Below are 27,551 nucleotides of genomic sequence, written 5' to 3' on the forward strand. Positions count from 1 at the left end.
TTTGCCTGATTTTCCAAAATTAACATACCTATTCAAATATGTATTTACAAAGAAAATCTACTCCCTGGCCCCAAATTTTCACAGTACAAATTAGCTAACCTCTAAGAATCACCTTGAAGTTCCTAATTTTCCTCTGTGAACTTAGGTGTGCCATACTGGTTTTGGCTGAGTTTTGTAAATAGGACAGTCCTGCTTATATACCTCTACTGAGCCTAGTGTTTATTCTATTGTTTAATTTCAGTTCTCTGTTGAAATGTAACATGCACTGTTATATAAAGAAGAAAAAAAGATTTGGCCTACTTAATGAGTTTGATTTAAAATTTAGGGACATCAATATCTATTTATTTATGGTTAAAATCTATTTCTTTAAAAACTCAAAACTCTCTGGGTGGCATGTAGCCTAACAAACATGGAATCCACCCAGATGTATCTCCCACTTACAGCCCTCTACTCTGTTTAATTCCAAATGTTATTGCCATTGCATTTTCCTTATTATATTACTGTGACGTTAAGAATTAAATCCCACACCATCTTGTGTGTAGACTAGCATCCATCATGTCACAAAAAAAGGAACATACAATAAAATTAAGGTGATTTTTCTTAGGGCCTGAAATTAATCAGCACCAAATACAAAAGAATCCTGATTTGAGGAGCTCCATTCCAGGCAAAACCCACAATGTCTAAGATGCTGTTTATAGAGACTCACTACCAACAGCTCCTTTGTTCATGTTTAACAGTTCACAGGCTATAATGTGAAATGCTAGATGGCAAAGTGTGATAGTTTCAATTTCCATTATAGTCAACTAAAATATTTCCACATTATGATATTAGTAGAGTTGTGCAATTATTACATGAATACAGTTAAGTCCAATTGATTCTCCTACTTTATTTTAAAGATTCATCTTTCTATTACATTAGTGAAAAACAATGAAAACCTAAAACATATTATTTTAGCAAATCATATGTTTAACATCAAAACAATCATCTATCATATATATTTGTTAAAGTTTCAATATTCAACTGCTTGTCTGCATTGAAACATGTGAAAGTGTATCTGACCTGGAAGTACTTCTGACATGGATCGCTGGACGTCAGCAATGGTGCAGGAAATGGGTTATAATTTGAAATCTGAAAAGAGGGATCATTTGAGAAATTAAAACCCCAAATAACAAAGCACATAAGGAAAAAAGCATATCATTGAAAATCCTTCCAAAGCTGTTTAAAATATTAAAGAAATTTTGGCAGATAATGTCCAAATTTTTGTTTATTTAGTTGCTTATACCACTTTTGACTAAAATTTGAATTCCTGCTCAGCCACATTTCCCAGAAACACTTGTGATTATTTTTTTTTTTTCATTCCAGGCTTATGTTTATCTACCTATCTATTTGCCTAATATCTACCTAAAGTTTCCAATGCTTTTTCTCATTAAAAACACACAATTCAGAAGCCAATAAGAAAGAAAAAAAACTGGTACATTTCACCATATAAAAATTTAAACCTTCTGTTTAGAAAAAAAAGGCTGTAAACATAGTAAAGACAAAAAAATGAAAAAAAACACACACCAAAAATGACACAAAAGAGCTCATTTTCTTTACATAGAAAGAACTCCTTCAAATTATTAAGAAAAGTATGAGCAAATCTACAGTAAAATGAGCAAAAAATAGGTACAAGTCCCAAGAGAAACACAAATGTCCAATAAACGTATAATAACTATCCTCCCTTGAAACTAAAAAATATGTAAATTTAAATAATAATGATTTATTGGCTTTCCTATATTAGACTGCAAAGACTAAGAGGCTTGATAACATATAACCTAAGGCAAGGACACTGGAAATAGGAATTATTAAACTTTGCTGGTGGGAGTAAAAACTCGCAAAACTCATTTAGAAATATCTGAGCAAATTACAAATATATGAACCTCACTGCTCAGCAATTCCATTTCTAAGAATTTATTTTATAATTTAGAATATATATTTTATAATTATTTTATAAATTTTATAATTTATTTTATATTGATTTCAGAGAGGAAGGGAGAGGGAGAGAGAGAGAAACCTCAATGATGAGAATCACTGATGGGCTGCCTCCTGCACGTCCCCTACTGGGGATCGAGCCCACAACCTGGGCATGTGCCCTTGACCACAAATGAACCTGGGACCCTTCAGTCCACAGATTGACACCCTATTCACTGAGCCAAACCAGCGAGGGCAAGAATTTATTTTATAGATAAACTCTCATGGATTCTATTGTTCTAAAAGCAAAAGATCAATAACAACCTAACTGTTCTTCAGTGGACAGCTGGCTCATTCAATTATGATACTTCCATACAATGGAGTGCTGTGCGGCCAGTAGGAAAAATGAAGCAGATCTACGTGAGCTGATGTGAAAGGGCTTGCGGACAGAGCACTGACAAGTGAATGGCATGCATAGCACAGCATGACTGAATTTGAGTAAACTCTTTAAGGCATGTACATGTGCATACACACACACGTGTGCACATGTGCGCATGCACACACCCTTGCATTTACATAGAACATTTCTTAAAGGAATATTAAAGAACTAAATACTACGGTGGTACACTGCCAGTTTACCAAATTAGATGCATAATAAGGAAAACTGGAAACAGACCTTATTTTCAATGACTTGCTATCAGAAATGTCACTTAGAATGATAATCTGCTTTATTAATTCAAATGCGGATACTGCAGTGATTCCAATTATATAAAGTACAAAAACAGGAAAAACTTCTCTATGTCAGGATAGTGGTCTACCCTGGAGGGCAGGAAAGGGGGAGAAAGCAGGAGGGCAGCCTCCAGGATATTGTGATGGTCATGTTCTAGTTCTTGATCTGGATGTGAAAATTCACCACGCTGTTCCCTCATGCCCATATTTCTGTATGTTTATTACACTTCTGTGACATGTTAAAAGAAAAAGTCAAATGATGGAGGTTTACTAAAGCATTATTTAAATGGAGACACATTATACAGGGGTTCGCAAAAGTAGGTTTACAGTGGTGAGTACACGAAACACAGTTTATTCTTGTATTATTATTTAAGAATTATTGCATTATTTATTTGTATTACAACTATAAATCTACTTTTGCCCACCCCTGCATTTGTAAACACTAAATCCTAAGCTAACCTTTCCAAACTAGTAACCTTTAATGGGTATTACTTCCAACGTTATGATTCAGATAATGACCTGACAACCTGGTCTACTGGCCCACAATACATTTTTTAATCATATTTTCACATATTGTGGGTACGGCTCATTGCTCTGCTATAATTAAAAGGGTGGGTTTATTTTTAACTGTCCTGAAACAGCAGGAGATGCTTCCTCCATCATCTCTGCTTTTGCCCTAAGCCTTTTTCAGCTCCTTAAACGTATTTCACAATTCAATTTTCCTTTTTTCTAGCTTTTGTCTTCAGTTCACCTTAAGTTATAAGCAGAGACAGATGTGTGGTGATAGGCGTTCCAAAAAAATGAATACCAATCAAGTAGAAGAAAGCTAAGAAAAGGCATACTTACAGGAGGATTTTGAAAGGGCTTAAACAAAACCTCAAAATCAGCATACTTTTTAGTACTCATAATTCTTAAAATAAAATATTCCTTTTTTCCCTAAAACAAATTCCAACGTCTATAAAGTTCAGAACTGGACAATCTGCTAATCACTTCATATTTTAAATGGCCCTGTGGTATTATTACTTGACCAGTATTTATTCTGTATTCTCTATGGGCAGGGAATACTTTAGTGAACAAAAACACATTACCCATCTTCATGGATTTTATAGGAGCTGAAAAAGGCTCCTAGTCAATGACTATTAATCATTAAATTACTCAAATCAGTGTATACACACACTTTGAATCATTATAAAGGCAGTGTTTATTAAAATACATTTCATTTTCAAAACTGAGCTATCAGCTATCAAAGTGTATATACATTTTGGGGGGACACCCTATATGTTTCAGAGGAAAAGAACCCTGGAAAAATATAATGATGAGGCATGTATACTTCTCTGAGAAAGTAAAACTCAACTAAAGTTGAAGACTAACTAGGATTTAGCTATGTAAGTACTTATTAAATCCCTAGTATGTGCAAGGCACTCACCAACCCTGAGAATAAAGCACAAATATGCAGAGCTATTTTTCCCTAGGCACTGGTATCCTTGATGAATAAATCTTAACCTAGTAAAACAGTTTCCAAGGACTTTGTGGCATGGACTAAATCTAATCTATAATAATAAAAGCGTAATATGCAAATCGACCAAACGGCCGAACAGCAGAACGACCATCCGGACTCCAGATGGTCCTGGATGACCTTCCAGACGAAGCCAGGGTTGGCTGTGAGGGCTGAGGCAGCAGGGGCTGTGAAGGCCTGCTCCTGCACAAATTTCATGCATCGGGCCTCTAGTTAAATAATAACCCGAGAAAGTATAAAATCAGTTAAGTTTAGTATTAAGAATAATTGTAGCTGTGCTGTCCAATATGGAAGCCATAAGGAGTAACAGGGAGTTACAAACACCTAAAAGCTGACTAATGCAATTGAGAAACTGAATTTTTAATGTTCTATAATAATAAAAACATAATATGCTAATTAGACCGGACATCCTTCCAGGCATCCTTCCGGATGACCCTCTGGACAAAGCCAGGGCTGTGAGGGAAGCCCGGGTCCTGGGTGCCTGCCGGAAGCTAGAGGGAAGCCTGGGTCCTGGGTGCCGGAGGGAAGCCAGTGCTGGCAGCGGGGGGAAGGAAGGCCTACTCTTGCAAGAATTTCATGCATCGGGCCTCTAGTTTAATTATAATTAACTAATATATAATCTATAAGCTAATCCATGGGAAGCATTTAGGTCATTTTGGAACCTCCTGGGTAGTGAATCTACTTTTCAACTATAAATTTTATGAAATCTAAATACAGATCCAGTATTTCCAATGAACATTCTGCATCCGGGTTGACTGCTAACCACATGCTGTATTTGGAGACTTTGCATAAAAAAAGTAAGGTGTTTCAGTAATAATTTTTAAACACTGATTACAAGTTGAAATAATATTTTAGATACTGTGAGTTAAAAAAACAGTTAAAATTAATTTCATTCATTTCTGTTTTTGAAAGTGGGTACTAAAAAATTTCCAGTTTCCATGATTTTCATATCATGTGGCTCATATGATATCTCATTTGGTGAAGTGCTGATCTAGATAATGCAGACAGATTCTGAAACTTTATCCTAATCCAAATATTGTCTACCTTTCCATTAAAAGCAAAGACAGGCAGAAATGCTAGCTCAGCTGTAAAGCTAGAGAAGGTTGGCTGGCATTCAGAACAAGTGCCTTTGCTTCCTGAAAACCACATATGAGTTCAAAGACGCCCGGGAAACAGGGTAGGCCCTACAAACTCCTCATTAATACAGCTGTGATTAGCCCTGTCCAGGTGGCTCAGCTGGTTAGAGTGTAGTCCTCATACTCCAAGATTGCGGGTTTGATACCCAATCAGGGCACATACAAGAAGCAACCAATGAATGCATAAATTGGTGGAACAACAAATCAAAGAATGTCTCTCTCTCTCTCTCTCTCTCTCTCTCTCATAAATTTAAAACAAAAGAATGCAGTTGTGATTTTAAAACAACGCTTAGAACTGCACAGGTGAAGCAATCTAGCAACAACAGTTTCCTTTCCGATAGCATTTTTGTGTTCTGGAATGGCACAAAACTTAAACAAAGGAGTGAATAAATAAATTCAATACCCACTTGTATCTTATTTTGGTATAATACGCTATCTACTTTTTTCCCCATTAGACACCAACACTAGTATATAAATTTGAAATTATATATTTATTCAATGTATTATATGATAGCCCAAGCTTCAGTCTTTTTATAAATATGTATTTTTATTGATTTCAGAGAGGAAGGGAGAGGGAGAGAGAGATAGAAACATCCATGGTGAGAGAGAATCATTAATTGGCTGCCTCCTGCATGCCCCCTACTGGGGATCGAGCCCGCAACCTGGGCATGTGCCCTGATCAGGAATCGAACCTACAAGAATATTTGGTACAGTATTTGCAAGCTTTGCAGAGTGAGACATTCTTTGTTACACAGATCTGTCTTGGGTATTGCCAGACACTTATCATCTCTGGTCTCCATCCCCCAAAATGCAAGTAATGGGTCCTGAAGATACCTCCAACCCTTAATTTTGAAAAGTCTAACCTCAGCCCAGAGTTATCGCTTCCTCTCCTTAACCTGTTCAACACTTAGGTTCTATATGATTGTGAGCCAATACTAATGTCGCAAGTGTGTCTTATTCAACTGCAAATTGTGGTTACCAGCAGATTGCTGGTAATCTGACAGTGACTGTGAGAACCAAATGAGATATGACAGGTGGCTTGCTTGCTTTGCTTAGTGCCAAACATTCAATAAAGGTAACTGGTATTACTATTGTTATAATTATTATTTTTCTTACCCACATGACCTGTTTTCTCAATGAGGTTTTAAGATTTCTGAAGAAAAGCAAAGTCTCTTGGAGACCTTCGCACATTCACCCTGAGTATTCAATAAACGTAGGAGGGTTACACCCTCCATCTTCTTCCCCTGCCCTGTCCTGCTGTCTTGTAAAATGTTTCACAAATGATAAGCTGAGTCCAAGAATGGAGTTCAGCACTACAATTATAATGAAAACTTTCTGCCATTAATGAAATCATTATCATAACTGCCGAGCACAGACAGGGCTGTCAAAAACTACCGTCTTACCCTTGCTCTTGAAACCATACAGGGTGTATTAGTGGATGAATACTTTTTAAGTAGGCATTGTATTCCAGGATTAGACCTGTCTCCTAATTCAGACTCAATCTCACTTTAAGGGTTTAAACACTTTCCCCTGAGGAACTTAATTTCTATCCAGATCTATAAAATGGAGCAGCTGCGTCAGATGAGCAGGGTTTCTTCCAGTCAGTACCCACCCCATCTAACATTTACTGAGCACTTACACTAGGTACCAGGCATTGTGCTATGCAGGAACTTTATAAGGATTATCACTTCCAATCATCCCATGACAGAGGCACTATTATTACATCATGTTTACTAATGGGGAAACTGAGGCACAGGGGTTAGGTAGCCTTTCCAAGGTCACATGGAAGGCAAGTGACATATCTGGTATCAGGACCCACATCTCTTTGCCTCCAAAAAGCAGACTCGTGTGACCACTATTCCATGTTTGTCAGGACTCTTTCTCTTGAAGTTGACTCAGACTACCTGAATCAATTAATTCTGCAAGACACTTCTTGCCACATTATAATTCTTTTGAAGTTTATGTCCAACATCCTGATAACCAGTTAAACTACAAACAAAGGGGCTCTCTTGCTGACAAGCAACACCTAAGTCCTCTTTTTCCTTATAGCTCAAGACAGTAAAATGAAGTACAATTAAGAACAAGTGTGTGAAATTTTAGCTCACTCTGGGGGGAGGCGGGGGGAGTTCCAAAGTCAAAAAATGAAGCAAAACTCGACAACAAACTTACTTTGAAAAATCCTTTAAGTTGCCTACTTAGTACAATACGCACAGTTTCCGTTAAACAACTAAAGTATGTGTAACTTTATGATGCATACCCAATGAAGAGTGTTTAGTAAGTATGTATATGCAAATTTTTATTTCAGCGGTTTACTTCTGCAGAGAAGCTAGAGGTGTGGCATATAATATCGCACTCTACGGGAATAAACTTGATTTTTAAGAAAACTTTTGAGATGTAATTACTAGTAACAATTTCCTGCCATCTGCACACCTGGTGCTGCATAGCTGCTGTTGAGAATCACTGTTCTGGAAGAGCCTAAATTTACCACTTATTCTGACTTACAGTAGAGAAAAAGCAATAGGTGCAGGGATCTAATCCTGTCTGTAATGTCTACAGCTTAAGCAAAAGCAACATTTAAGGAGTTTCATTTATGATTCTAACTCTTTACCTTCTTTTTTTTGATAAATGCCACTGCACTTTTTGTTTGTTTGGCTTTTTAAATTTGTTTTTCAATTGCAGTTGATATTGTATTAGTTCCAGGTGCACAACACAGTGACTAGGTATTTATATACCTTAGGAAGTCATCACCCAGGTAAGTTTACTAGTAGTACCCATCTGACCCTATACACAGTTATCTAGCTCTTCATCTTTCTTGATTCATTGTTCTCAAAGCCAGATTTCGAAATCAAGTCCTAAAACACTGTCAAACAAAGAAAAAGATGCATAGAAGGGAAAACCCTGTATCCAGAAATGAAACCAAGGTGAAAACACCAACTGGAACAGAAATATTTTCAAGATAGAACAATGAAAGTGAGTTTTTCCATGCACGAGTTACCTTTATAACTCTTAACAAGTCATTTTTTAAATGAAGCAAACGCTTGGTCCTCACTTTTCATATTTCAAAGGCAAAACAGCTGCAGTTTTGAAATAACAGCAATGTCTAATGCTGTTATTGAAATAACAGCAATGTCTAAGAAGTGCTAGCTTAAAATATGCTGCTGGGTAGCAACGGAGGGCAGCCTGCATTAATGGCCTTACTCAACATCTTCTCTGTGACCTGGCTCCCTGCTCGCTAACCGCAGTCTCTTCCCACTGGCTCCAACCTAGCTGTGTGACTTGCTTTGGTCACTAGGTTATTAGCAAATGAGATGACACAGAAGCTTGAAAAGCATGGCCCGTTTCCAGCCCCAGGAGAAAGAAAAGATCTGTGCTACTACCTCCAGAACACGCCCAGGCTGGGCTGCTGGAAGGAGGTTGGAGACTTGGGTAGGACCCCTGAATCCTCTTGGCCAAGGCTGTCTTAGACCAGACTAACTAAGCCAGCTGACCATCAAACACACGCGAGAGCGTTGCAAAGACCTGCACACTATACCTGCAGCCGACTGCAAGCACGTGGGTAAACCCAGCAGAGATGGTAAGAATCACTCAGCCATCCTGTAGATACTAATGACTATGGTTTAAGTCACTAAATGTGGGGGTGGTTCTTATGCAGCATTATTGTGGCAACAGGTAAGTGATACCGTAATTATACCCACAACAACCAAAATGACATAAAAGAAGAGCCACTCGGATTAAACTGAAATCAGTGCAGGGGAGGGCTGATGCTATGTGAGAATTCCGCTGTACGGAAGCAAGTTCTTTTCCTTAATGTTAAATTTCTGTTTTTTTAAATTGAGGTAACATTGATTAATAACACTATATAAGTTTCAGGTGTACAACATTATAATTCAATACCCATATACACTGTAGCATGCTCACCACCAAACATTTAGTTTCTATCTGTCACCATATATTGACCCCCCCCTCTTTACCCATTTCATTCTCCCCCAACCCCTTCCCCTTTGCTAACCCCCATCTGCTGTCTGTGGAAGAAGTATGCCCGCCACAGATCACATGGGCTGTCTTCCTGAAAGGAGGCTGCATCTTGATCTACACTGTTGTTCAGTCCCAACCTACAACCACGTACGCTTTCACATGAGAACATCTCTCGACAGTCATTTTAGGAAATTTTCATAAGGACATATAAGCAACATTATTTTTACTAGGAGCAAAATCGGAAACAAGCAAAATGCCCGTCAATAAGAAACGGATTAAATAAAATATCGCATCTGTACAGTGAAATGGAATTCATTATTTAAATGTGAGATTGCTTCTATATGTAGTTATGTAGAAAGCCCTCTCTTAAATACTATTGAACGAAAAATCTACCTATAAAAAATATGCTGAGCACATTGGAATCCACACACAGTGCTTTCACCTTTTCAGTATGTTTGAAAACGTGTCATAATAAAAAGTTGGAATAAAGACAGCATGTATAGTGGTATTCTTTCATAAACTTAAAAAAAATTTTATGGTATTAAGTTGTATGAAATTACAGAACACTAACAAGATTAAATTCCATATAATTAAAAAAAAGAATAATGAACAGATTGATACCCTTACAATGATAACATGACAAAAAGACATGTCCTTAAACAATTAAAATTATAATATATTATTTCAAAATAAGATAAATAGATTATTTTAAAAATTATACAAGACATGAAAGAACAACATACATCTGCATTAGAATATACAGACAGTTCCCAACTTATGATAGTTCAACTTACAACGTTTTTATTTTATAATGGTGTGAAAGTGATATGTATAATAAACTACATGAGATATTCAATGCTTCAGTATCAAATAGGTGGTGCGTTAAATGATTTTGCCCAACTGTAGGCTAATTAGTGTTCTGAGAATGTTTAAAGTAAGCTAGGCTAAGCTATGATGTTTGGTAGGTTAGGTGTATTAAACGCATTGTTGACTTACTTCATTTTCAAATACTCTGGGTTTACTGGGACATAACCTCATCATAAGTCCAGGTGTATTGGTGTTAAATTAATTTACATCATCTATTTAATGGCTCTGTCTCCCCATTTGGAAAAGCCCCATGAGGGCAGGGACTATGTCTGTTTCATTTATGAATATACTAGAGGCCCGATGCACAAAATTCGTGCAAGGGGCTCGGCCCTCGCAGCCGTGGCTTCATCCGCAGGTCGTCCAGAAAGATGTCTGGAAGGTCATTTGGCTGTCTGGTCTAATTAGCATATTATGCTTTTATTATTATAGACTAGAGGCCCAGCGCGACAAATCGCGTGGCCCCACCCACCCACACCTGCCCCGCCGACCTGCGCACCCACCGGCCACCAGCCTTGCTGCAATTGGAGCCTGTGGGCTGCGGGGGAGGGACCGAGAGGTGCTCCATGCACTTCATGGTGACTGGTTGTTTGGTTGTTTCGGTCGTGACGCCTCTGGCCTTTTATTATTATGACTAGAGGCCTGGTGCACGAAATTTGTGCACTGGGCGGGGGGGGGGGGGTCCCTCAGTGTGGCCTGTGCCCTCTCACAGTCTGGGAGACCTGGGGGATGTCCAACTGATGGCTTAGTGAGCTAGGAGGGTGGGTTTAGCCGCACCCCCGGCAAGGTTCAGTGCACTTCTGCTGCGGAGACGGCGCCACTGCTGTCAGGAAGGGGGTGTTGGGGGGGATGAGTCTGACCCTGAGGGGCCGCTTAGGCCTGCCTTCACCCGGGTCTGGAGTTGTAGGGAGGAGAGGCGTGCCTGGCCCCAGCGGAGGGGGCCCAGCAGTGGCAGGCCACGGGCCTCGGGGGTGCTGACGGGTTGTCGCAGGTGTGCTATTGTTGTGGGCGCCCTGGCGGGGGTGGCAGGGGAAGAGATTGGGAGTCAGAGATACGGGCTGCAGCTACCCCCAAGGCTGGGTCTTCTCCTGTCTGGTCAGCCTCCCCGTCCCCCCGAGGGTATGGGGGCTGCGGTAGGTTATCCGTGCAAGGGGACTGGAAGAGCTCCCTGTGGCCGCTTCCTCTTCCTTCTTTGCAGTCTGGGCTCCTGTCAAGCGCTCTCCTCAGACCCCCAGGAGCTTGGTTCCGGCCACTCTGCCCCTCCATGGCTCCCTGCAGCCCCTGCCCCACTCGGCTCTCCTGGCTGCCCTCCTGTCAAGAGGCTGCCAGGATGCCCTGCTGTGGGGCCACCAGAGAGTATGCGCTAAGCCTTAGCTAAGCCCCCGGCCTGCCACTCGCGGGCCCCGGGAGCGTGGTGGAGGCCGCAGCGCGCGGCAGGTAGGCTGGGGGTTTAGCTAAGCCCCTGGCCCTGTGCGCGTGGACCGGGGGGCCCCCCTCTTTGCTCTTCGCTCACCACACCAGCCTTTGCTCGCTGCTCCTGCCCGGGGCCAGCCGGCTTCACTCCATAGCTTGGCACCTACATATGCAAATTAACTGCCATCTTTGTTGGCGGTTAACCGCCATCTTTCTTGGCAGTTAATTTGCATATCGCCCTGATTAGCCAATGGGAAGCGTAGCAGAGGTATGGTTAATTACCCTTTTTGTCTTTTATTAGATAGGATTTCCAGTGTCTGGCACATGGCAGACTTTTTTGTTTGTTTTAAATATATTTTTATTGATTTCAGAGAGGAAGGGAGAGGGAGAGGGAGAGATAGAAACAATGATGAGAGAGAATCACTGGTTGGCTGCCTCCTTAACACCCCTTACTGGGGACTGAGGCCACAACCTCAGCATGTGCCCTGACTGGAATCGAACTGTGACTTCCTGGTTCATAAGTCGATGCTCAACCACTGAGCCACACTGGTCAGGCCATCGCAGATATTTAATAAATAGTTCATAATGGAATAAGTAAAAAAAGTTAATCAAAATGTTCACAGCAATAATCTCTGAGTAGCAGGATTTAGAAAAATGCCTTCCAATGTTTTATATGTTGATGATTTATGTAAATTTTTTATACTGAGTATGAAGCATTTTCATGTTCAGAGCAAGAGTTATTTTCAACTTGATAGAAATAAAGTTTGTACATGAAGTTATAAATGTATATACCATATAGTTTTTAAAATAAAGAACGGAAGAATAGCACCCCCACCCCGCCCTACCCTCACTGCGTATGTCTCCTATTCATAAATGAAGGCTCCGGTGTAAAAGATGATAAAGCTGAATTTTGCTAGGGAAGACTAGATTTAGAGTTTGTGAATAGGAAGACAGCAACCACCGCCGTAGCTCAGAGAATAGGATTTCTCATGGTGAGAGGAAGGGATTAAAACAAGCAAAGAACCCGGTTGTGACAGTTTGGCACTATACGGAAAATGGCTCACAGTGCCTGCAATTTCTGGAACGAAGATAACACCTTTTCATAAAATCTACACTCCAAGACATCCCCAATATACAACCAAGAAAAGCCGATAGCAGTGAAGCAAAAAGCACCAAACAGAAAAAACCTAAACAAGAATGAAATGAAGCCTTAATTTGTTTAACTGGGCCCTCATATATCTATTAGTGAAAACACAGGAGATGAGCGGGCCTCACAAAGCAGATGGTCTTCCCCCGTTCTTTTTTTAACAAGATAATTAAAGGAAACGAACGAGAGCAAGGATCTGGTTAAATTGGCCAAGGAAAATGATTTCATCTGAATAGGATGCATGCGTTTTTGAAGACAGTATCCTGAGTTTGCCCACAGAGCTGACACAGGTCATTTGGTGATGCCTACATTAAAAAGAGAAGCTGTTCCAAGGGTAATTGCCTCTGTGACAGTATGGGACCCCCTGCTGGGCCTTATTAACAGAAGCAAGAAGGCAGGCTGAGGGGGAACAGAGCCCTGGGGAAGGAGCACTGGAATGAAGTCAGGGCACATGGGACTTGTCTTTTCAATTGTGATTGTGTCACGTTAATTTTTAGAAGAGAAGCCCATTATGCATTCCTCTATCCTGTCTTAGTAGTGAGAACGAATGAGATAATGAGAAAAATCTCTTATAACAAAGACTGTAAATGCAAAATTGTTAGTTTATAATAGAACTAGAGGTCCGGTGCATGAAATTCGTGCACTTCCCTCAGCCTGGCCTGCGCCCTTTCGCAGTCCTGAAGCCCTGTGATCGGTCGCCCCAAAGAGGTAGGCCCTACCCACCTGGCCTGGGCTCCACAATGGATCACCCCCACAGAGGGAGGCCCCGCCCACCAACCACAGCCTGCCAGTTGGTGGCCTGAGCCTCCCTCTTTGGGGCAATCACGGAACCCCCTGATTGATCACCCCGCTGGCCAGTGGCCTGGGCCTCCCTCTGTGGGGCGATCATGGGGAAATGGTGGGGCTCCCTGACCAATTACATCACACCCACTTTGGCTGGCCTGGCACCAGTGGGTGTCATAGTGTGGTCGTCCAGACTGTCTTTCAGCTGTTCGGCCATTCGGTCAATTTGCATATTATGCTTTTATTATTATAGATTTTGTTTCGTTGCTTGATAAAAGAGTCTCTTGTGTAGTATTAAGAATTAAAAATCGAGGGAATGGCCTGGCCAGCGTGGCTCAGTGGGTAAGCCAGGAGGTCACAGTTTGATTCCCGGTCAGGGCATATGCCCAGTTTGCAGGTTTAATCCCCAGTGTGGGGCGTGCTGGAGGCAGCCTGTCAGAGATTCTCTCTCATCACTGATATTTCTCTCTCTCCCTTTCCCTTCCTCTCTAAAATCAATAAAAAATATATATATTTTTTTTTAAAAAAATCTGAGGGAATGGAAATGAGGGTTTAGATGTTTTGAACCCAACAGCAGAAACTATATCCGTTTCTGCTCTCCTTTAAGCTCCAAGACAATTTGGGGGGGAAGGGGAGAGAGGGAAACAAAAGTGTTTCCCTCAAAAGCAACTCAAGAGTCCAGGCCAGCTTCTTGGCTGAGATAGTGATAGGAGTCTGCTATCTTTCCTGGTCTTGGCTGGGATTCATCCAGAAAGGGCATTGCTCTGAAACGTCATCACGTATGGCTTGCCTACTCAGCCTGAATTTCTAACCAAAGCCCAGGGGATAATAGTAAGCCCTGGGTGACATTAAGTAAGTAACAGCTGCTGAGGGCTTCCTGTGAGCTAACCATGAACAGTGTGCACAATCTCTTTCAGCCCCACAAGTCCTGGGAGGTAGGCGCCTCCATGCCCCTCATTCTACAGAGCTACAGGGAGGTGAAGAAACTTGCAACACATCAGGCAGCTCATAAGCAGCAGCCTTGGCTCCAAACCTAGTCTCCTCATCCCAGAATCCTTAGTTTCAGTTCCATGCTACTGCCTCTTCCAGAGTTGGGTGAAACAGAGACTCCAAAGATCCCATTTACAATTTATCGCTCTCTCACCTCCCGGTTCCAGAACCAGGCAGTCATAAATGGCTTCTCTTCAGCCACATCACACAAGCAACACAGAACTTTCCTTCTGCCCTGCCCCCCAATGATCTCTGGACCTCCTTTTCTCCCCACATTCTTGAAATCCTTTCTCCTCTCCCCCTTGGACTTTTCCTGATGCTTCTAACCTCAGTTCCCCAACCCCTCACCATGAAAACCAAACCCACTCAGTGTTTTAACAATGACAGTTAAATCCCATTTCAACACCTTATGTATATGCATCCATCCTAATTTCACCATACCATGGCTTAAAAGACACTTAGCAATTTCCTTGATAATAATGTCTAATACTCACATCACATTACTACTCACCAGGCATTGTCTTAAGACTTTACACATATTAACCATCCCAATCCTTATAACCATCCTGTGAGGAGGGAACTACCACATCCCACTTTAGAGACGAGGTAACAGGCAGCGAGAGACTAAACAACAGCCCGCGGCCACGCATCGAGCAGGTGGTGGAACTCCTGTTTTCAACCTCTCTGAACTTCAGTTCTCTCATCTCATAACTGAAAAAATATTTACCTCCCATGGTCACGAAGCAGAAATGGAATAAACATGCACAAATCAATTGAACACATATTCCCCCTTCTCCCTCCAGGATTTCTGAGATCATTCTAAGGTACAATCCCCAGAAATTTTTAACATGAAAACAGGGAGATAAGAGACGTGGTCAGTATCCTTTCAGATGTGTTGTTCCATTTGTTCAGCATGACACCCCTTCCAGTAAATATGACCAACCCCCACCTGCACAGGAGAGATTAGAGAACACGTGCATGGACATTCTGCCAGTGGCTGAACCAGAATTGGGATCCACACAGGCATATTGTCTTTCCAGGGTTTTTTTAAGGAGCTTGAGGACAGAGTGAGCCAAGTCCTCTAATCCCCTGCATCTTTCCTGGATAGCTGTGCCCAGAATAGTGCACGGCTGTATAATCCCATAGGCAACCCATCCTTATGTGACTCCCCAGTGCTACCTTCCCCCCCGCCACCCCCCGCCAAAGCAAGATGAGAAACCATATGCCCAGCCGGTGTGGCTCAGTGATTGAGTGTCAGCCCATGGACCAGGAGGTCACAGTCTGACTCTGGGTCTGGGCACATGCCCAGGTTATGGGCTTGACCCACCGTGGGGGGCATGCAGGAAGCAGCTAATCAATGATTCTCTCTCATTATTGATGTTTCTATCCCTCTCTCCCTCCCTTCCTCTCTCTGAAATCAATTTAAAGAAACATAAACAAAGATGGAAAACCATAATCAAAGACAAAAATCGGTGCAGTCCCATTTACTGACCCTGTACAATTAACTCCTCTGATTTTAATAAAAGAGGGAGAGGGGGAGAAGGAATGATCGAAGGAAGGAGGGAAGAATGAAAGGAGGGAAAGAAGAAGGAGACAAAGAAAAGGAGGGGGGGGGAATGTCCCAGACTGCAGAAATGGGAGGAAAACACACACCCAAATTGTACTCTCAATGTCCTCTCATCGACGTCAGTATTTTTTCTCCCCACAAGAGTATCATCAGCTACTGATCTTGGAACAACCTGCTGGTCCTCGGCCCTTCAGCTGGTCCTGCAGACAGGTCTCAGAGAAGACAGTCCCACCAGGAGCACATCTTTCAGAAAGGCAGCAGGGGGCAGGGGGAAATGTCCTCAGGCTGACCGGCAGGCTGAGGCCGCCACCAGGAACAGGGCGTGCCCTCAACACAGAATGACCATTCACAAAGAGAACCAAGGGCCTCTATCTCTAGCCATGATCGGCTCTCCTAGCCGAAACGGAAGGGCAGACAGGAAAGCGGAAGGCAAGAATCACTGGCAGGGAAGCTGAAACAAAGGTGCCCCCAAATGCAAGACCACACCCATCGCTTCTCCTGTTCTCACACCCAATATTCTTAAACTGGGAAAAGGACAAGTGCCTTTAAGGTCACAAACTATCAAGAAACACTGTTCAGACCTACTGTGGACTCAATGCCATGCTAAGACGGATGAGCAGGGGAGGGTCCATAAACTCAGATGTTTGTTAGGATGCACAACCATGGATCTTTTCTCTAGATAGTTTTCCCAGGTTAAGAACCACTGCACTAGTTGATCACAATGAGAAAAGAGAGCTCTGTAAAAATAAAACATCATGCTCCCACCATACCTTCTTCTCAACTTCCCTAATCCAGTTAGGCAGACATCCAAGTGATGTCCCAGCCCCCATGTCCAACTGGGAACCTGGTACACTAATTCATGCTCAGAGGTTGCTGGCATCTATAGTCTCCTCCCTCCATTGCCACAGTCATCACCTAAGTCAAGCTTTTATGAACCTTCCTGGAGGCCTGCAATCCACCTCCTGATTGCCCGTCTGCCTTCACCCCTGTCCTCCTGCACATTCCTACCAACTCATCTTCCCAAGACAATCCCCCAACTCATCTTCCCAAGAGAATCCACCACTTTTATCAGCACCACACCCACACTACAGATCATCAAAAAGGGGACTCTAGGGCCAGACCACCTGGGTTTGAATTCTGTCTCCATCACTGCCTATGGGTGTCTCTGTGTGCCTCAGTTTCCTTAACTATGAACTGGAGATAGAGTGCCAACATGAAAGGCTTGTGGGAATTGAACGGGTGAGGGCACATGAAGCACCAAGAATAGTGGTGGCACACAATCAGTGTGATATGTTAGTTACCACAGTCATCCTCAACAACATCATCATCAACATTTTAGGAGATCATCATCATCATCATTTTAGGAGCTCCCCACTGGCTACCAAATAAAATTCTAACTTTATTGATAGATCTCAAGACCCTCCCTTCACTGGCCCAAACTGGCCTGAACTAGCCCCAACTTGCCCCTGACTGCTATGGACATAAGTCCTTTCTCTATCTCCTGATCTCAAAGGGGCACCACACTGGGTTGCATCCTCTTTACTGACCCCACTAAAAGTTTCCCACTTGCATGCTTCTATCATCTGCTCTGCCTGGAGGCCCTGCCTCCTATCACTGCCTGTGAAACCCTCATCTTGCACTGCTGGTGGGAATGCAAACTGGTGTAGTCACTGTGGAAAACAGTATGGCATTTCCTCAAAAAATTAAAAATGGAACTTCCATTTGACCTAGTAATCCCACTTCTAGGAATATATCCCAAGAAAACAGAAACACCAATCAGAAAGAATATATGCACCCCTATGTTCATCGCAGCACAATTTACAATAGATAAGATTTGGAAACAGCCTAAGTGCCCATCAGCAGATGAGTGGATTAGAAAACTGTGGTACATCTACACAATGGAATACTATGCTGCTGTAAAAAAGAAGAAATTCTTACCATTTGCAACAGCATGGGTGGAACTGGAGAGCATTATGCTAAGCGAAATAAGCCAGTCAGAGAAAGATAAATATCATATGATCTCATTCATTTGTGGAATATAATGAACGACATAAACTGATGAACAAAAACAGAACCAGAGACATAGAAGCATCAAATAGACTGTCCAACCTATGAGGGAGTAAGAGATCAATCAAAGGACTTGTATGCATGCATATGAGCATAACCAATGGACACAAATGGGGGGGGGGCATGTGCTGGGGGTTGAGGGCACCCGGGGAGAGGTCAATGGGGGAAAAAGGAGACTTATGCAATACATTAAACAATAAACAACTTAAAAAACAAAAACAAACATCAACAGCTCTCAACAACAAAAACACCAATCCCACCTAAGGCACTGCCATCAAGAATTCCAGCAGGCAGCACCTAAGATGTAAACACATCTAGCAGGTTTGGTGGCCCTGTCCCTACCTGCCCAATAGCCACTTCCTGCTCCAACTCAAAGAAATAACTTTTCTCCTCTCAGGGTTTCAGTTCTTATTTGTAAAACAAGGCATCACAACAGATGGCATATTAGGTCCTTAAGGCTGCACAATGTTTCCTCCTTCCTATGGAACAGTCTTTCAAGATGCACAGGGTAGTCATATGTATTTTTATTTTTTAAATAAATGACTAAAAATATTTTAGGTCTCAAGTTCTGAGGTTATGAAAAAAGTAGGATTTTTACTAGATGATGTCTGAAATCCCTTTCTCTTTACAATTTGTTGACCCTATGACTTACAGTCCCTATTTTCCTAACAGCTTAGAAGACAATTTTCTTTTCTTTTTTAAATATATTTTTATTGACTTCAGAGAGGAAGGGAGAGGGAGAGAGAGATAGAAACATCAATGATGAGAGAGAATCATTGGTCGCCTCCTGCATGGCCCCTACTGGGAACTGAGCCCGCAACCTGGGCATGTGCCCTTGACCAGAATCAAACCTGGGACCCTTCAGTCCGCAGGCTGATGCTTTATCCACTGAGCCAAACCATCTAGGGCCAATTTTCATTTTATACCTTACATTATCTCCATGATGCATACTACAGAGCCATTTCTATCCCTCCCATGGAAAACAATACACTAAGTGTTTGCACTAAGTCCAAGACAATAAAAAAAAAGAAAATACAAACTAATTCCCCCTACCCCTCTTTTCAGCAATTGAGAATTACAGGATAAATAGTTTCCCATAAAAGTACAAAACCAGCCCCCAAAATTTCTTGAAATTGCCAGGGTGGAACTTAGCCATAAAAAGTTTGAGAAGCAGCAGAAAATGTAATAATACCATTACCCTGAAGTCCAATAAAGCCTGTTGGAGCTTCACATTTTTAAGAAATCAGACTATTTACGCTATTACCCCTAGTATTGCTATAGCTTCCTATAGAGCCATAAATATACACAATGTAGTTCACCAGAATATTGACTAAGACTATCATAAAAAAGGCCATAAGGAAGACACTGGCCATGAAATACGCTCTGTGGTAAGTGCTACAGCAGGTTCACGCAGACAAGTCCATTTATTGTGAAAATTGCATTTCCAGGTCCACAACTCATCACTTGCAACTGTGAGCAACTTTTAACATGAGTTAGAACTCTTTTTTCAGAGACTGTTTACACACAGGCGAAAGGTTACACTGAACATCCAGAAACATTTGTGAAGCCACCACAGCACACAGGAAACAGCTTATTACATCTGCATTTTCCCATTCACTTCAATTAGTATTGTATTCAGCCTTAAGTATCAGACACCTAACTAACAACAGAAAGTAGTTGGAAGGCCGGGGTGCTGGTGTCCATTCAACAGGAACAGTGTCCGAGCAGGTATTATCTCTCCATGATGCTCTCAGCTTGTCCTTCAGGCTCGTCACCTCAGGGTGACAAGAGGACTGCTTGCTGTGCATTTGGGAATCTTATCAGCATTCAAGGCAGAAAGCAGAGGAAAGCAACGAAGGGCAGTGACAGGCTCATTTGTCAGGTTTTATCAGGACAATAAATGCTTTCCCAGAAACCCTACCTCCATCCCTGTGGATTTACCCTTAGGTCTTGCCAGCCAGAACGAGGTCACATGGCCACTAGCTAGTGGAATGCTAGGAAGTCAGGGGCCAGGACTGGTATGTTGGCTTACACCATCACAGTCTACTGCCTGAGGCTGGTCACTGTGCCACCCTGAATTAAATCCAGGTCTCTTGGAAAAACAGAGCAAGATATGGGTACTGCGTGGACAATTCATTGTGCCTCCAACTTAGGAATAAGAAAGTCATCCAGTAAATAGAGAAGATAATTAAAGTATTTCCAGTGTTTTCTGCTCCTCATATCAAAAGTATCTATTACATATAAAGTAACGTTTTAAAAAATCCCAATGCCTATAAAAACAAACAAACAAAAACTGCTTAATCTCTAGGTTCATATGCTCTTGTGTATATACAGAAGGTGGGATAAAAGTAGACTTACAGTTGTGAGTACACAAAACACAGATTTTATTCTTAAATTATTATTCATTATATTACTAGAGGCCTGATGCACGACATTTGTGCACTGGGAGGTAAGCGGGGGCAGGTCCCTCTCGCAGTCCAGGACCCCTTGGGGGATGTCCACCTGCCGGCTTAGGCCCGCTCCCCGCGAGGGGTCCTTAGCGCTGCTGCAGAGGCAGGGGTGGCTGCACTCGCCAGCTGTGAGTGCAGTTTCTGGCTGAGCGGTGCTCCCCCTGTGGGAGCGCACTGACCACCAGGGAACAGCTCCTGTGTTGAGCGTCTGCCCCCTGGTGGTTAGTGTGCATAATAGGGACCAGTCATTCCACCAATTGGTTAATTTGCATATTAGGATTTTATTTTATAGGATTTTCCATATGAATAACTGTAAACCTACTTTTGCCCCACCTGTGTGTGTGTGTGTGTGTGTGTGTGTGTGTGTATAAACTGGCAGTTAAACGGTTAAAAGGTAGGTGTGAAGTCTTGCTGCTGTGAATCCTGGTCATAACCTGAACACAAAGAAGCTCTACCTCAGGTGAGGGTCATCGTTCCCCAGGCAGAAAAGCCTTGTCTGCTGCGAGGCCATCTTCCAACATACCATTTGGGAGAGAAGCACCCTAAAGGTACTTTCCCCATCTGTTTTCCCTCTGCTTTTATTCACCTCCCTGCCCCTGCCTAACCCTCTTTAGCACCCTGGATCTCCCACAGGATCCTGACACCCACCTACTTAATGTTAACTTCCCACTACTCTTAGAAAACAAGAGAAATTTCTCATCAAGACCCTCAAGTCTGACTGAGTCCCGCCTCCTCTTCAACCTCATCTCCCACCAAGTCCACCACGCCCACTATGCTGGGACCACTTTCACCTCATTTCCATTCCCAGAACTGTCCCTATTCCTGCAGGCTGGAATGAGCTTTCCTCAGTTCTCCCCGTGCTTCAGACCATGGACCAAACATCACTTCTTCAGGGAGATCTTCCTATTTCCCCCTATGTCATATGGGCCCTGCCCAGGAACACCTGTCATTCTCCTGGCTCCTCCACAGCATGCACCACAACCCACAATTATCTTCTCTATTGAGTGGCTTTCCTATTGTCTGTCACCGTCACTGGAATAGAAGTTCCATGGGAGCAGCGACCTTACCTGCCTTTCTCATTGCTCTATCCCCAGTGCCCAGCACACAGTAGGGCCTCTAGACTGTTAGCTTTACATTCCTACTTCCAGGACAGGCTCTAACGTCCCTCGGTATCACTAACTCCTGGTGTGGTCACCAAGTGGACCCTGCATCCCCAGGACTTAAACCCACTCCTTACCCTCATAATCTTGATCTCGGAATTTTCTTTCTCCCCAACAACTTCTCTTGCTTGTAACCTCTTCCTACTTCTCTCACCTTTATCAAAGCAGGCAGCACAGTAGTTAGGAGCACTGGAGCCAGACAACCTGGTTTCAAATCCCAACTATACCCCCTATGATGTAGCCTTAAATAAATCAGCTATCTCCTCTGTGCCTCCATGTCCTCATCTGTTACTGGAGTGATCACAGCACCTCTGTCACAGAGAGCTGTTGGGAGGATTTAAAAATACACATAGCCTGGTGTGGCTCAGTGGTTGAGCGTTGCTCTATGAACCAGGAGGTCACAGTTGGATTCCGGTCAGGGCACATGCCCGGGTTGCGGGCGCAATCCCCAGTAAGGGGCATGCAAGAGGCAGTCAATCCATGTTTCTCATCACTGATTTTTCTTTTTCTTTCTCCCTCTCCCTCTTTCTGAAGTCAATTTAAACACACACACACACACACACACACACACACACACACACACAAAATACACATAAAATGCTCAGAACAGTGCCCATGTGTTAATCATCCTATCTAATAAAAGAGAAACATGGTAATTAGCGTATGACCGCTACCCTTCCCATTGGCTAATCAGGGCGATATGCAAATTAACTGCCAGCCAAGATGGCGGCCGGCAGCCAGGCAGCTTGAAACTAACATGAGGCTTGCTTGCTTCAGTGATGGAGGAAACTAACGTTCCCCGCCTGCCTTGCCAGCCTCTGAGCCTGCAGTTTGAAACATTGTAACATATATAGAAGCTAAACAAAACCCCAGAAACCTGCTTTCAGCCGGACGGGATCTCAGAGCTGGAGTTATACAGTGTTTCGATTATCGAACCCAAACAAACCTGATACCTGCTTTCAGCAGCAGAGGCCTCAGAGCTGGAGCCAGAGCTAAAGCTGGCCCAGAATAAAAAAGAAAAAAGAAAAAAAGGAGCAGTTGGGAGCTTCAGCCCTCAGCCCCTCACCCAGACTGGCCAGGCACCCCAGTGGGGACCTCCACCCTGAAGGGTGTGTGACCAGCTGCAAACAGCCATCATCCCCTCACCCAGGCTGGCCAGGCACCCCAGTGGGGACCCCCACCCTGATCCAGGACACCCTTCAGGGCAAACCAGCCAGCCCCACCCATGCACCAGGCCTCTATCCTATATAGTAAAAGGGTAATATGCCTCCCAGCACCGGGCTCAGCGGAGCTGTGAGGCCTCCCAGCACCGGGATCAGCAGAGCCGAGAGGCCTCCTGGCACCGGGATCAGCATGACAGGGGGCAGCACCCAAACCCCCTGATCGCCCTGCGGCTCTGTGTGTGACAGGGGATGGGGCCACAACCTCCCTATCCGCACTGCTCTGTTCGTGACAGGGGAAGGCGATCAGGCTGGTCAGCCCTCCTGATCAGCCCTGCTCTGTGCCTGATACGGAGGAACTCCCCAATCCCCTGATCGCCCTGCAGCTCTGTGTGTGACAGGGTGCGGTGCCCCAACCCCCCCCCCTCCCCCACGGGCCCTGCCCTTAGTGTGAGAGTGGCGGCGCCCCAACCCCCTGATCGGCCCTGCTCTGTGTGTGACAGGGTGTGGACCCCCAACCCGCCCCCCCCCACCACTACGGGCCCTGCTCTGTGTGTGATCGGGTAGAGCCATAACCTCCCCATTGGCCCTGCACTGAGTGTGACAGTGGCAGTGCCCCAACCCCCTGATCGGCCCTGCTCTGTGGGTGATAGAGGGCGTCGCCCCAACCCCCTGATCCGCCCTGCTCTGTGTGTGACAGGGGGCAGTGCCCCAACTCCTCTATCCGCCCTACTCTGTGCGTGACAGGGGGCAGCGCCCCAACCCCCGGATTGGCCCTTCTCTGTGCGTGACAGGGGATGGCGCCGCAACCTCCCCATCGACCCTGCCTTGAGTGTGACAGGGGGCGGTGCCCTAACTCCCCAATCAGCCCTACCCTGAGTGTGACTGAGGGTGGCATCGCAACCTCCCGATCTGCCCTGCTCTGTGCATGACAGGGGGTGGCACCCCAATTCCCCAGTCGGCGCTGCTCTGAGCCCAACCAGGGGCTGCACCTAGGGATTGGGCCTGCCCTCTGCCACCTGGGAGCAGGCGTAAGCCATCAGATCGTTATCTCCAGAGGGGTCCCAGACTGCGAGAGGGCACAGGCCAGGCTGAGGGACCCCTCTTCCCCCCGAGTGCACAAATTTTTGTGCACCGGGCCTCTAGTTAGTAATAATATAAATAGCCCATCATGAACTTGCTCTTTGTTCTCACCCGGATATGCACTCCCTAGACCAGGGGTGGGCAAACTTTTTGACTCGAGGGCCACAATGGGTTCTTAAACTGGACCGGAGGGCCGGAACAAAAGCATGGATGGAGTGTTTGTGTGAACTAATATAAATTCAAAGTAAACATGATTACATAAAAGGGTATGGCCTTTTTTTTTTTTTTTTATTCATTTCAAACGGGCCGGATCCGGCCCGCGGGCCGTAGTTTGCCCACGGCTGCCCTAGACCCTTCCTGCATGATCATACTTCATTAGGTCTCTCCATGATATCCCATTTCATGTGCCCTTCAAACACCACCCACAGCACCTGCAATTCCACAGCTGACCTTCCGACTCCATGATCTGAATCACACCTATTAGCAGCCCTTTGTGTCCCACTGGAAGAAGATGCTCTCTACATTTGTTGTTTCCCCTTGAACTTCACCAATAACACATATCTTCACTGGCCTTCCTCACCTCTAATTACTACACCATATAACTTGATTCTGATCATATTGCTACTACCTTGAAAACATAAACTCTCTGTGAGGACAATCTGTAACTCCTCAACCCTCCAGAAGCCAGCATAGCATTATGAGTATAGGAGATGCAGCATCAATTGATCTACTGATTGGCCCTGATCATCCCTCAGCCTTAACACCACCCTGCCCCTCAACCCGAAAAAGGGGAAACTCTTTTAAGCTTTAATCTTGGCGCTTCTGTGTGAGGAACAGTGATTTTAAAAACAAAGACTTTCTATCTCCCGATGTTCAAAAAAATAGGAAATTCTCTTCACACCTAACCAAGCTCCAATCACAGGAGAGGACAGTAGCAGGTATGCATGATCTAGCTGAGTCATGCTGGATTCACTGGTATCAAGTTGCAAATAAGCAATATGTAACTTAAGCTCTTTGGGGAATTTCTTGTAGCCTGGGATATGGGGATCAACTTTTCCCATAATTGGACACTCCTAAGAACAAATTCAAAGGAGGAAACAAATGTAATCCCATGGATTTTCCTCAGAACTGAAAGGTAGAGAATGATTAAAAAGTATAGATGTAGCTTTAATAAAGCATTCTCTATAGAATATTCAATAGTAAGTGCTTGCTAATATATATATATATATATATATATATATATATATATATATATATATTAGAGGCCCAGTGCACAAGGGGTGGGGGGGGGGGGTGGCCCCCTCAGCCCGGCCTGCATCCTCTTCAATCCAGGACCACTGGCTCCTAACTGCTTGCCTACCTGACTGACTGGTCACCCTAACCGCCTCTGCCTGCCGGCCTGATCGCCCCCTAACTGCTCCTCTGCTGGCCTGATCACCCCCTAACTGCCCTCCCCTGCTGGCCTGTTCACCCCTAACTGCCTCTACCTCGGGCCCTGCCACCATGGCTTTGACCAGAAGGACGTCTGGAAGACGTCCAGTCTAATTAGCATATTACTCTTTTATTAGTATAGATATATACTCTTTCTACTGATCTATCTATCCAAACACACATACACACACACACACTCATAAAAGAAAGGTCTAACAGGTTCAGAGGCTAACAACAGCCTGACCTATCTCCTGACTCTGAAATATGCCAAGTCATTCCTTTCAGAATTCTCTGATTTCATTTTGCAAGGCTCTCTGTGGTCTTCATTCAGGTCATTGGCACTCACTTCCATCCAGAACAATTCCAGGTTTGCATAAACAAGCAAAGTGTCTAGGAAATCTGGGAAAATAACTCCCACCTGCTTTGGTTTCCAAATTGCCCCATAAAGTTGCATATTTCTCTTCTTTCCGTTCCAGGGGCTGCTCCCAGGAGATAGGTCTTAAACTTCCAAAGTCTGGCTGAGGCACTTCCTTCCTGCTACTCCCTGGCCAACCCCTTAGGACAACACAGTCTTCTCACCTCAATCTGAGTGAGAGCTTGTCCACATACACAGAAGGGACCCTTGCAAATCCCTTTCATGTGGAGTGTGGGGGCTGGGAATGAGGTCCCCAGGTACTCAACACACTACAACCAGGTTTCCTTGCAACAAGAAAGCTAGCCTATGGAAAGAGAAAAATAAATCACATTTAGTTCCTCTCCAAGGACTACTCTGCCATGTTCCCTATTCTCCTTCCACAACAAAGCAGACACCACGCGCGGGCTTCTTTCCCAGGTGTTCATTCCTATCACTGCGGACAACATAGCACATCCCGTTCTGTGCTCTTTTGTTGCCGCAGGGAAAGTGCTAGACCCAGAGCAACCATGTGGAGGGGAGACATTTCATTCCAACAGCATAAGATTTCAAATCTCAACCTTAAAAAAGGAAGATTATAGAGGGGGTTTAAAAAAAACACACACAAAAATTTATAAAGAAGGGATTTTTAACTTGAGCTGTGGAACTTTTAATTTCTCTCTTGAGACAGAGAAATAACCTTTCTTTAGTACTGTTAATAGCAAGAAATAACCTTATTTACTAGACATGAAAAGAAGCTCTATATTTATGAGTACCTAAAAAATATTGGCAATAGACAGGCCAGAGATAGCCAATTTCACAGCTCAGGTTCGTACGCCAGTTAAAATCTAGAACCTCACTTACTGAGTCTGAGACAGGCACAGAAAGCGTATTCTATGAGTGGCCAGATGACCACCGTGAGACCGAACTCACTGCACTGTGAAACCGTGGTTACTCAGGTACAAGGAGTCCTCACAGAAGAATCTGTAGAACAGCCAACCACTGACTTAACATTACCTAACACTTATCTATTTTTATTTTATTTTTTTAAAATATATTTTTTATTGATTTTTTACAGAGAGGAAGGGAGAGGGATAGAGAGTTAGAAACATCGATGAGAGAGAAACATCGATCAGCTGCCTCCTGCACACTCCCTACTGGGGATGTGCCCGCAACCAAGGTACATGCCCTTGACCGGAATCGAACCTGGGACCCTTGAGTCCACAGGCTGATGCTCTATCCACTGAGCCAAACTGGTTAGGGCAACACTTATCTATTTTTAAAGTTCTGCAGAACTCAGGTATTATAAGCCGATGATTCAAAGATCTTAAAATCCTATAATCAGACGGTGATGATAAAATTTCTAGCCAATATGGTGAGCCAAAACGACAAAGAAGGACTCTGCCTGTTTTAAATACATGGAAAAACTGAGTAAGATGTAAACACAAAGAAAAAGTCAAAATCATGAGAAATAAATCCCTGGGCCAGAGTAGGAGGAAATGGGCAGTCCTCATACAAGGATGATAGAATGGAAACAGATAAAACTTCTCCAGAGGGCAGTCTGGATGTGTGTTGTAATGTCTTTAAAATGTGCAAGCAACCCTTTAACTGAGCCATTTCACTTCTAGACACTTTTTAAGGAGAAAAAAGTTATGAGCAATGACTATGCTACACGGACAATAAGAGACTGGAAATAACCTAAATGTTTAACAATGGGTGATTGTAAATTATGATATATC

The 27,551-nt window shown here is 43.6% G+C and overlaps 1 protein-coding gene across 12 annotated transcripts in view; it reads right to left on the minus strand.

Moving 5' to 3' along the window:
- Positions 1-27,551, minus strand: part of APBB2 (amyloid beta precursor protein binding family B member 2) — a 323,648-nt gene that overhangs the window by 160,632 nt on the left and 135,465 nt on the right. The window contains exon 5 of one of the 12 annotated variants that reach the window (XM_036332214.1): positions 1,060-1,128. The exons of the other annotated variants lie outside the window; for them this stretch is intronic. Within the exon in view, the coding sequence (XP_036188107.1) occupies positions 1,060-1,078 (19 nt within the window). The 5' untranslated portion in view covers positions 1,079-1,128. The remainder of the gene's footprint in view (positions 1-1,059; positions 1,129-27,551) is intronic. 12 annotated transcript variants of the gene reach the window in all.

Source organism: Myotis myotis, unplaced genomic scaffold (genome assembly GCF_014108235.1).
Source record: "Myotis myotis isolate mMyoMyo1 unplaced genomic scaffold, mMyoMyo1.p scaffold_m19_p_1, whole genome shotgun sequence".
Taxonomy (NCBI): domain Eukaryota; kingdom Metazoa; phylum Chordata; class Mammalia; order Chiroptera; family Vespertilionidae; genus Myotis; species Myotis myotis.